This window comes from Gymnoscopelus microlampas (genome assembly GCF_963454915.1).
Source record: "Gymnoscopelus microlampas genome assembly, chromosome: 15".
NCBI lineage: Eukaryota > Metazoa > Chordata > Actinopteri > Myctophiformes > Myctophidae > Gymnoscopelus > Gymnoscopelus microlampas.
Window position 1 is genome coordinate 9,362,669 of NC_139952.1, and position 12,598 is coordinate 9,375,266.

General features: G+C 40.4%; 1 protein-coding gene across 1 annotated transcript in view; it reads left to right on the top strand.

Moving 5' to 3' along the window:
• Window positions 1-12,598, top strand: part of LOC311061528 (death-associated protein kinase 2-like) — a 40,109-nt gene that overhangs the window by 20,685 nt on the left and 6,826 nt on the right. The window contains exons 6-9 of the mRNA XM_084080186.1: window positions 1,172-1,220; window positions 2,504-2,530; window positions 3,730-3,882; window positions 11,327-11,372. Of these exons, the coding sequence (XP_083936312.1) occupies window positions 1,172-1,220; window positions 2,504-2,530; window positions 3,730-3,882; window positions 11,327-11,372 (275 nt within the window). The remainder of the gene's footprint in view (window positions 1-1,171; window positions 1,221-2,503; window positions 2,531-3,729; window positions 3,883-11,326; window positions 11,373-12,598) is intronic.

The following is a 12,598-nucleotide window of genomic DNA, read 5'->3' on the forward strand; positions in this document are numbered from 1 at the left end:
TAATAAACCTGTCTTACCACGCGGGTTATGTTGTATTATGTACTGCCCTTATCAGAAGGTGTGTGTATTCATTTAACACAAACTCAACTTAATTTATACTCTTGTCGCACGCCGCGGTGCGTGCTGAAAATATCCGATGTACAAGCTTGATGCGACGCACCATGAGCTTGTAGATCGGCTATTTTCGTCGAAGATACGGTAGAGCGAAAACAGGAGAGGGCCTAGTATAGAGCCCTTGGGAATCCGGTCAACTAAGTATAGCGTTGAAGAGCTTAATATTCCACTGACAAGGTGCCAGTTGGACTAATGTCAGCCCTGTCTAAACAGCACATAAATGTTACACCCCCCTTTCCTGTTATTTGGATAAGACTGGAAAGGACAAACTGATAACAAAATGGTCAAGCAAAATGCCAGCCGCCAGAGTGTTAAAGGTGCTGTAACTGGTAAGGGATATTTTTTGGTTAAAACAAGCTTTAACTTAAACAAGTTAAAGCTTTGTATTGTGATAGTAATCCTTGCTATAGGGCTTTTGTTCAGTAACAGGGGTCTCCCCGTCTCCCCAGCTCTTTAGTAAACAGAAAATGAATGTTCAGGTCAGGATACCAATTTAATGTATTCATTCCCGTTACAATGTTGTCTGCTAACTTTTCACTTCTAATATCACTTGTTTATCCTATTATATCCTGTATGTTCTGTAAAAAAAAACAGTACCTTTAACACCAGCTGTAGTGATTCCACTGCTGTGTGTCAAACTTCTGCCTGGTGCAGAACACAAAGACTGGCTGGAAGCACTGTGTGTTCAATTAGGTTGATGGCTTGTCATTCACCTCTACCTGTGCTCACACAAACTACGCTCTTGCGTGTTTATTCTGAAAGTGTACTTCATATTTAAATGAACACTCCAGATTTGTACTGTGTGACCCCTGTAAAGGGACAGACTGGAGCTTTTGTGACGAATATGTTGCTGTTTGAAGATAGTGATGCTGTTGCTTGTAAAGTAATCTCTCTGTTGCTCTCTCTCTCTCTCTCTCTCTCTCTCTCTCTCTCTCTCTCTCTCTCTCTCTCTCTCTCTCTCTCTCTCTCTCTCTCTCTCTCTCTCTCTCTCTCTCTCTCTCTCTCTCTCTCTCTCTCTCTCTCTCTCTCTCTCTCTCTCTCTCTCTCTCTCTCACAGCTCCCGAGGTGATCAACTATGAACCTTTGAGTGTAGCAGTAGACATGTGGTAAGTGTGTTCCACTCAACACACAAACTGTACACAATACCAGCATTTTCATTAGTACACTGTACTCTACTGTACTAAAACTACACTGTACTGTACTGTATTGTGCTACACTACACTACGTACATCAGTGGTTGCCAAAGTGTGGTATGGGGGTTAATATAGCAAAATCACTTTAATCACTTTAACCCTCTACAAGCTCACAATGCATCACATCGCAACATGTTGTAAGCTTGTAGATGAGCTATTTTCAAAGAAATATCGATGACATTTTGAGAAATTTTGAGCATTTGTGAAACATTTTAAGAAAACAAATCGTGTATGGGGGTCCCGGGCGCAAAATATTTTCAGATGGGGGTCCGTGACCACATAAATATCAATCTGGGGATCCTTGACATGTTTGAGAACCACTACACTACACTACACTACTCTGCAGTGTGCATTCCAGAGGGGTGAAACGGGTGAAAACTATCCGAGTTGCTAAATGCTCAACAGATGTAAATTCCACAGGGACAGTGGGAGTGTTGCTTCAGGCTGTTTGCCTGACATGTGACGACCTGCTCTGCTCTGAAAACATTGTTTATGCTTGAGTAGACACTGCAGGGTGTGTCCTACATGATGTCACATTACAGACAACCACAATGCATCTGGATTATAATCTGTTATTAGCCGTTAGTGAGAGAGTAACGTTACAGACACACTGACCTAGATTTTACTTTTTACTTAATGTTGACTTCACATCTATATTTATTTCCATAAAAGGGAAAGGACCAATTAAGGCACTCTTTTGTAAAAACCCTTTATTGAATTGACTAACGCATGCCCAGAATCTGGTTACTTTGTAGATTTTGATTATTATTACAAAACATGCATTAACCACTTCAGCCCTGTATCACATTTCGGCCATTTGAAAATAGCCGATCTGCAAGCTCACAATGCGTCGCATCGCGACGCATTGTGAGCTTGTAGATCAGCTATTTTCAAAAGCGTTAGCTTTGTGAAATTTCTCCAAGAGTTCCTTGGTCATTTACCTTTTTTTGCCAAAAAGGACACCTTTTTGTACATTTTGGATTTGCCAAAAAGATGCGCTCCTCTGTGTGTGTGTGTGTGTGTGTGTGTGTGTGTGTGTGTGTGTGTGTGTGTGTGTGTGTGTGTGTGTGTGTGTGTGTGTGTGTGTGTGTGTGTGTGCGCGCGCGCGTGCGTGCGTGTGTTTTTTATGTTGTATCAAGTTTGTTGTCTCATCTTCTGAAGTTAAATAACGTGATTATCCTGTTTTATCTTTCCAGGAGTACTGGAGTAATCACATACATACTGTAAGTTTTGTGTGTGTGTGTGTGTGTGTGTGTGTGTGTGTGTGTGTGTGTGTGTGTGTGTGTGTGTGTGTGTGTGTGTGTGTGTGTGTGTGTGTGTGTGTGTGTGTGTGTGTGTGTGTGTGTTTCATTGCATGTACACTAACACTGACTTCTACAATAACAAAAAACAACAGTAGTCTCTGTCTTATTCTGACTACAGCCAATGTGCTCATCTTAACTTTAATGTCCCCCTTAAATGTCCTGCTTAAACAAAAATGGTTGACATTTTGCACACAAGAGCACAACAGAGATGTTATGCTTGGGGCTGATTTGGCCTCACATACTCTGTATGCAGGGTTCAGGTTCAAACAGCAGTAGTTCCGCTTTGTTTCCTGGCAGACTTAAGCCAGATTTATACTCTGAAAACAGCCTATAAAGCTCATCGCGACGCCTTGTGATCTTGTAAATAGGCTGTTTACGGCACGTATCGAACTATAAAACATATTTTATGTCGCGATGCAAGGCAGGAGATGGTGGACCCAGAGGCATAACAGAGTGGCTGAGGCAGAGCAGGTCAAGTGCACAAGAATGTAATGGAATGGCCAACGACAAGGAGCATGAGGAGTTACACAGGGAACTCTTGGAATACATACTAGAGAAATACACTAGGAAACTAGTAGCCAAACAGCGCACCGTAACAACATCTAAGAACAACACAGGGATAGGCGAGGGGACTGACAGGACAAAGGTGAACACCATTTTGCTAATGGCAGGACTAGTGAGACAAGGCAGGTAGCAGCAACTAAGGACAACAGGAAATACACTACACTACAAAACACAGGTAGACAAGTGTATAAAGTAAAACCTAACTATAACTAAGAAACGAGGAAGACACATGAGAATGACTTGACCGAAACAGGGACTCCAGGTTGAAAGTGTTTACGACTCGGCCACTGATACTGTAACTTCAACCACTTACAGTATGTTATTAACGCAACCATAATGACATCCTGGGTTATGGATACTTATTTACTTAAGCATTTAAGTACATCCTGGGTAGTGGATACTCCTCTGTATCATCATGAAATAAAGTAATGTCTGTGTGTGTGTGTGTGTGTGTGTGTGTGTGTGTGTGTGTGTGTGTGTGTGTGTGTGTGTGTGTGTGTGTGTGTGTGTGTGTGTGTGTGTGTGTGTGTGTGTGTGTGTGCGTGTCTCCTCAGTCTCAGTGGACTGTCGCCGTTCCAAGGTGAGACAGACGAGGAGACGCTCAGAAACATCATCGCCATGAAGTACGAGTTCCCCAAACACTACTTTGGTCTGACCAGCGACATGGCCATAGACTTCATCCAGAAACTTCTGGTCAAAGACCCGAGGTGAGCCAGAAGTCACATGTTACGGCGAGGCGCGTTCTTTTAGCGTACGTTTGTTTTTGCTGAGCAGCGTCGAGTTGCTGTTTACCCATTGTCACACAATTTAGTTGTTATGCCAATCAACCCATTTAGACCTGGAACGCATCTGTGTCACTTTTTCATTTGAGCTAAAAAGCATTATTTTACACTTTGGCTATACAAAAATAGCAGATGTACAAGCTCATAGCGCGGCACCGAGTGCCGCGCTATGAGCTTGTAGATCTGCTATTTTTGAAAAATCGTGAAAATGTGTGCAAATCTTTGAATATATATTGTTTAAAGCGAACATTTTTACTCTATTCTTTGCTTCTGGGGGTCCCTGAAACAAAACATTTTGAGATGGGGGTCGGCGGCCAAATACATATCATTTTGGGGGTCCTTGACATGAAAAGGTTTGAGCACCACTGATATAGAAACATACGTTTTTTTTTTCCAGAAAACTGTATGATTTAGAAGACATTTGTAGAATCGGCCTCAGGTCTTAATGGGTTAATTCCTCCCCACATGTGTGTTGTCACTGCTGTTGTATCCTACTGGCTCACCTGCCAGTGAGGAGACCCCACCGGGGGGAAGTAGGTACTCCTCCCGCTCAACACTCCTTGCTGACCGGTGCCGCCCCAGCCCGTAGGAGTACGACACAAATATCACCCTCCCCGCCCGGGTTCCCTCCCCCAAACGGCGATCTTTTGAAAATAGCAGATCTGCAAGCTCACAATACGTCGCAAATTTGCGACGCATTGTGAGCTTGTAGATCGGCTATTTTCAAATGGCCGAAATGGATATAGGGCTGAAGTGGTTGATGTATGTTTTGTAATAATAATCAAAATCTACAAGGTAACCAGAAACTAAAGTTTTCAAATAATTGTAGTGGAGTAAAAGTACAATATTTGCCTCTGAGGTGTAATGGAGTAGAAGTAAAAGCACTGACAATTGGAAATACTCAAGTAAAGTAAAAATGACTTCAAAATTGTGCTTAAGTACAGTACTTGAGTAAATGTACTTAGTTACTTTACTCGACTGGTATATAGAATGGTCCATTTCACAATCATATTATTGGATTGCAATTACTAATGCATTGATGTGTCCCATCACTTTAATGTTGCAACTGTTATATTGCAGCTTTCATAATTAAAGTGGCTCCAACTAAGCTCAGTCCCATAACAACCACAACCGCCACTCCTATCGCCATGGTTTCTCAATCAAACCCATCCACATCGTTGTTGTCGGGCAGAAACCTAGTATCTCCGCATTTCAACTTGTTATTGTTTTTTCCCCCCGCGCAAATTAACGCCCTATTTCGTCATACTACAGTGTCAAGAATAGCCGATCTACAAGCTCGCAGATCTGCTACTTTTGCTTCCACTTTCTTGCTAAAAAAGAAAGAAAGTGGAAGTGGTTAAGTGTGTCTGTGGGTTTTATAAATATTGAACCAATGAAAAGTATTAATAACAAGAGCTTGTGAGAAAATTATATGACTACATAGGATCCATTGGAAAACAGGTTCTTTTCCTTAACCTATTTAGACACATCTGTGTCATTTTAAGATTTCTTTGGCTATTCAAAAATAGCAGATCTACAAGCTTTTTTTTGTGCAAATCTTTGAATATATATATATTTTTAAAGCGAACGTTTGTAACTCAAATCTTTGCTTCTAGGGGATTCTATAAATGTTGTCTAAATCCTATTTTTTTTTTTGAGAAAACTTATGTTGCTGTAATATCAGTGGTTCTCAAACTTTTTTCATGTCAAGGACCACCCAAAATGATGTGTTTGGTCGCGGACCCACATGTCAAAATATGTTGTTCCAAGGACCCCCCAGAAGCAAAGATTTGAGTTAAAAATATTTGCTTTAAAAATATACATATTCAAAGATTTGCAAACATTTTCCACGATTTTTCAAAAAATAGCAGATCTACAAGCTCATAGCGCTATGAGCTTGTAGATCTGCTATTTTTTGAATAGCCAAAGAAATCTTAAAATGACACACAGATGCATTCCCGGTCTTAAAGGGTTAAAAGTAACAGCCTTGGACATGCAAGGTTTCCACCCTGCCAACGGCAACATCCAAATGACAACAAACACTGACACCAATAACAGCAAACATCCTAAACCACTCTCTAAACTCAAATAACAACCACAGCTATAGCACACAACCATGAAACAGTGAGCGTGGGGGCGTGCCCCGTGGAATGCTGGGAACTCTTTCCATGCCAAATTGGCACACACCCCGGGACGATACAGTATGACGGCTTCAAGGCTTGTGAAATGTCAAGGATCTCAAAACAGGCCTTTGTTTATTCAAATATCACCACACACACACACACACACACACACACACACACACACACACACACACACACACACACACACACACACACACACACACACACACACTGGTTTGCTCCGGGGACCCCCAGGGGTCCTTGAAGGGGTTCCAGGGGGTTCCCAGCCAATCTGCAATAGGCTCTATAAGCACAGCAGCCATATTGGAAATAGATTGGGCCTCTTCCTTACTTCCTTCACAGGTGTTACCAATGATTCTAATGAAGGCTCTGTTCCATTTAGTGTAGTAATAACATTATAATTTCAAGGACCCCCATAACTTTGACAGTGTACAAACTCTCAGAGTTACACACCCGTAAGGGGCCATTTGGAACCCCCTCAAGGAACCATGAGGGTCCCTGGACCACACTTTCAGACCCACTGGTGTAACAGAGTGTTTCCAGTGGGCCAACATGCACAATATCAGCACCCTGACTCTGTTTGACCAGAATGGAACAGAGCCTTCATTAGTATCATTGGTAACAAGGAAGTAAGAAGAGGCCCAACTTCTTTACAATATGGCTGCTGTGCATAGAGGCTATTTTTTTTAGCCGCGAGCTGAAAGCGCTGCGGCTCTACAGACAGCCTCAGACATCGTCATCCGTGACATGTTTTCTGACATGTTTTCGCACACCTATTTGTCTATTGGCTGTCCTGGCTGTCCTTCACTACTTTACAGCCAATGGGGAGACACTACTTTAAAGCCCATGGACGGCCCATGGACGGCCAATGGACGGCCGTCATTCACAGCACCCGCCTCTCCTCGCAGCACCCCCCCCCCCTCCGTCTCCATCTGTCCCTCTCCCAAGTCCCTCTCTCTCTCTCTCTCTCTCTCTCACACACACCAGCTCCAGCGAAAAGTTTGTGGTTGCTTTGTTGATGTGTTAGCAACATGCTATGCTAACCGTAATAGTGAGAGGACAGAGTGAGAGGCTGAGAGTCATAAAGTCATTAAGTCATAAAAAGTCGGCCAGCGGAGAATCTTCTAATCATCTGTGATTTACAACAGCCGCAGGGCTTCAGTGTTGATTTAACTCTGAGGAGCAGTGGAAGTACTCAAATGTTTTACTTGAGTAAAAGTATCAATACTGCAATGTAGAAGTACTCTGTTACAAGTAAAAGTCCGCAATTCAAAATTTACATGAGTAAAAGTACAAAAGTGTTGGTATCCAAATGTATTTAAAGTACCAAAAGTAAAAGTACACACATGTTTGAAAATAGCAGATCTACAAGCTCACAACGCGTCGCGATGCGACATTTTGTGAGCTTGTAGATCAGCTATTTTCAAATAGCCTTGGTATAAAATAGGGCTAAAGTGGTTAATGTATGTTTTATAATGTAATAATTTATATCTGCAAAGTAACTAGTAACTCAAGTTTTCAAATAATTGTAGTGGAGCAAAAGTACAATATTTGCCTCTGAGATGTAGTGGAGTAGAAGTACAAGTACTGAAAACTGGAAATACAACAGTAAAGTGAAAAATACCTCAAAATTGTACTTAAATACAGTACTTGAGTATATGTAGTTACTTTACACCACTGATGACATGCCTGTCTAAGACAAGTCCCAGAGTATTCCTAAAACTGTATATATCTGTAGGCTATTTTTATTTAGTTATTATTGTCCATTTTATTTTCTTGCTTAATATTTTCTTTTCTTCATTATATCAATTATATGTAGAACCATCTGTGGTACAAGTTCCAACAACATTTCGCTGCTTGTATCTTTATGAGTCAGTAACAAATAAAGCTTCTTGAATTCTGCACAATCCTAATGTTGTAATTCACTGCAGAAGGACTTCTTTTGTACCACAATAGGTAGGCTAGTCCTATACCGGTTACTTATTTTTATTTTAATGTTAAGACATTTATGCTTGAATGACAGTGATTAGGCCATAACATGTTACAGCACTATAAAAAAACAAGACATGACAAAGTCATAATATAGCCGCAAAATGTCATATTGAGGTATGCCATTTTTTGGCAGAGTTCTTCTACATTGCAGTATTGATACTTTAACTTGAGTAGTTGGGGGGGGGGGGGGGGGGGGGGGGGGGGACACACACAATACAGCTGCTAATAATATGAATGTCAAATCATATTCAAAAGGACATATATTTTTTCACAATTTTTTTTTTTTTTAATGTTTTTTCAAAAACAATTTTTTTTTCCATTTCTTTTTTTAAATTTCAATTTCTCAACGGCAGATTGGGGCAAAAAAAGCCTGCCGCTCGCGGCTATATTATGACTTTAGTCATTTCTTGTTTTAAATTTGGGAAAGATTTTGACACTTTTGAAAATGTTTACACAAATCTTTTCTTATGGGGGTTCCTGACACAAAATCTTCTCAGACGGGGTTCCGTGGCCAAATATATATTAATTCGGGGGTCCTTGACATGATAAAGTTTGAGAACCACTGTGTTTAGCAGTCCAAGAAAGTACAGTCCTGGGGGAATTATGTGTACCTCCTTTTTCTCTTCATTTAGTCTTATGCCAATGATTGAAAACATTTGATTCTGTGAGAAAATTGCAAAACTGCGTACAAACAAAAATATTCACAGAATCAAATGTTTCATGGTCATGATTCACCAGGAGCCTGGATGGCTTGATTCTAGGCTTAAAATAATCGATATAAATATTTTTGGAAATCTCTATGGGAAAAATGAATGGGCTTTGGATCGGTGGAACCACAAAATGGCCACCATGCACTGCTATGCCCTACAGTCTGATATGTATAGTCTGATAGCTGTTGGCACAAAGGAGAGTCTTAGTCCGGCACTCAAAGGGATATTGTTGGCTGAAATGGGGTCTATAATTTCTTCATTGGCCCAAAAGATTGTCTATGTACCTACATTCATCAAACTGCTGAGGTATATAGACAATATTTTGAACCAATAAAAAAGATATACAGACCCCATTTCCCACCTCACCTCAAGGGCTACCAGACTATCTGTACCGCTCCATTTTGATCCTGGATAGATCTGACAGCTGAATGTCCACTGGCTTTCAGAAGAAAATATTTAACCTAATGTTTCCGCAAAGAGTCTGGATAGTATGACGACGATGATGATGATGATGATGATGATGATGATGATGATGATGATAAAGCAGTGAGCTGTTACCAAGCACACAGTGGGCCTTAGTCACAATACAGTTTGTGGCAGGCATCAGCACTTCATTAGCATTGTGTGTGTGTGTGTGTGTGTGTGTGTGTGTGTGTGTGTGTGTGTGTGTGTGTGTGTGTGTGTGTGTGTGTGTGTGTGTGTGTGTGTGTGTGTGTGTGTGCGTGCGTGCGTGCGTGCGTGCGTGCGTGCGTGCGTGCGTGCGTGCGTGCGTGCGTGTGACACACATGCATTCCCGGTCTTAATGGGTTAATTTATATGCAGACAGAGACACACATACCGAGGATGTCTGGTTGTTTTGCTGACAGCAGAAAAAATGAATCACGACAAAAGGAGATGAAGCCTCAAACTTTAGTTTAGTTTATTTGCCCAATATGAAAATTACAGTATAGGAAGTACAGGAAGGAAGAAAGGAAGCCCATAGGGTTATTCAGAGTCCTCTCCTCTCCTTCTTTGCAATTCGCCTGATGTGGGGAGGGTTGACGTTGACCACTTAAACTCCAACATTCGTATTGTGGGGAAAGCTTTCGCAGGAAATAGACGATTTGTGAGCTTGTCGATCAGCTATTTTCAGCTTAACCCATTAAGACCTGAGGCCGATTCTAAAACAAAATCTTCTAATCCTAACAGTGTTTCTGATAAACGTATGTTGCTATATCAGTGGTGCTCAAACCCCCAACATTATTCATATTTGAACTGGGGACCCCCCACCCTGATAAGCACTTGGAATTGTAGGGGTTGAGGCATTCAATTTTGTTTGAACTCGGTTCCACTGATATAGTGAAAATAGCAGATCTACAAGCTCACAATGCCAGGCGTTGTGAGCTTGTAGATCGTCTATTTTCGAAAATGTTGCCTTTTTCTTTTTTTTTCTTTTTTATTATTTGACAACGTGGCCAATGTTTCACCAGTTTGGTCTTTTTCTTTCTTTCTTTCTTTTTTTTGTTATAAAGGTCTTAAAAGTCCTTAAATTCACTCAAAGTCACTTCACTGTCATCTTGGGACCCCCCAAAAATCATGTGGGGGGTCCCGACCCACCGGTTGAGAACCACTGCTGTAGACAAACAGCACTGGGAACTAACCTTGGTTTTATTTGTGAAAATAGGGACATGTTTAAAAAGAAAACACTGTCCCGCCTTGTGATGGCTCCAGGCCTCGCTGACAAGCACAGCGTATTTATTTATCTATACCCATGACAAATAAATGGAAAATCAGCAACATTTGAAAGACATTTAACTCACAAACAAACAAATAAATAGCTAAAAATGAACTTTTTCCATAGATGTTACAACAACAAGATTAAACTTCGATATGAAAAGAACATTGCACTTTAACACATTCCCTGCCATTGACGGAGATCTCCGTCATTTCAAATCCACCCGTTCACCGCCATTGACGGAGATTAATCCAAAAAAATATTTAAAAAAAATATATATAGATTTTTTTCTTTTTTCTTTTTTCACACAGAACCAGGAGATAACGTGATCCAAATATTTACTGCTTCATTCACTTCCTGGTTAAAGTATTTGGGAAATATTCTGTATTTCGGCTGTGTTTCACTATGTATTTTTGGCGAAACATGCTATTTTCAACGGCGTAGAACAAGCGAACGGGAGGTTGCGATGATATTTTATTTCTTTTTTCACGGAAGCGCAGTGAAACCCTCCGTCATTAGCAACCATCAGGGATCATACTGGAGATAAATATTCTGCGGTTCTTAAAGATTAGTCAGAATGCTTAAAAATGCTGGCAGAAGCTACAGCCTGTTTTAGAAAACCCCTGGCTGGGAATGTATTAATTATGCAATAAACAATCAAACAAATATAAAATACACACATGATCTGAACTTAATCTTATTTAACCACTCAAGCCCTATTCAAAAGGTTTTTATTGTTTTATTGTTATTCTTAACAATGACCTGTCGTGCTCATCTAATGGTCTGTCTGTCTGCCTGTCTGCCCGCAGCGAAAGAATGACTGCCGAGGAGTGTCTTCGTCACCCCTGGATCAAGGTGAGAATCTTACATAACATGAAGGAGAGACGTCAATTGTCCAATGCGTGGCCCTTCGTTCCCTTTAGTCAGTATATGGCCCTCTGGACAAAACAAATACAAACACTGCCCACCCCATGATCTACATCTCCATGCAAACGAGCAGTGGTGGAAAGTTACTAGGTACATTTACTTAAGTACAATTTTGAGGTACTTTTACTTTAATGGAGTATTTCCAATGTTCAATACTTTTGCTTCTACTCCACTACATCTCAGTTGAAAATATTGTACTTTTACTCCACTACAATTATTTGAAAGCTTTATATAATTACAGATATAATTTATTCTATGATAAAACATACATTAACCACTTTAGCCCTGTTTTATACCCAGGCTATTTGAAAATAGCCGATCTACAAGCTCACAACGCGTCGCATCGCGACGCGTTGTGAGCTTGTAGATCTGCTATTTTCAAACATTTTAATACTTTTACTTTTGGTACTTTAAATACATTTTGATACCAATACTTTTTACTCAAGTACATTTTGAATTCCGGACTTTTACTTGCAACAGAGTACTTTTACGTAAAACATTTGAGTACTTTTTCCACCACTGCAAACAAGCACAGTCCAGTACATTTTGCAGACTCTCATTTACATATGTTCCATTCCACCTACGAGGAGCTGCACGGGGCTGTGACTCAGTGAAATGCTAATGTACCAACTCTCTGGTCAAATTGTTCTCATTTTCCTCCCACTTGTAAGTACTCCGATCTTTTCCCCCTTTAAAGTACCAATGCCACAGTTTACAAGCACTCTGTTACGAGTAAAAGTCCTGTATTCAAAACTTTACTTGAGTACAAGTGGAAAGGTATTGTCATCAAGATGTGCTGTAATTACAATACCAAAGTAAAAGTATTCATTATGCAGAAGGCATTGTTTGAATCCTATTATTGGACTATTTAGTAACTATTTGCTACTGATACATCATCATTTATCACTTAATGTACTGTATGTTTTGTATTAATACTCAATAACTAGTAATTAAAGCTGTCAAATAATTGTGGTAGAGTAAAAAGTACAACATTTTGTCTCTGAGATGTAGCGGTGTAAAAGTATTGATAAAGTAAATACCTCAAAATTGTCCTCAAGCACAGCACTTGAGTAAATGTACTTAGTTACTTTCCACCACTGCCAATTGTTATGTCAGCCTCTGCCTGCACATAACTGAAATGATGCATTTTTGTA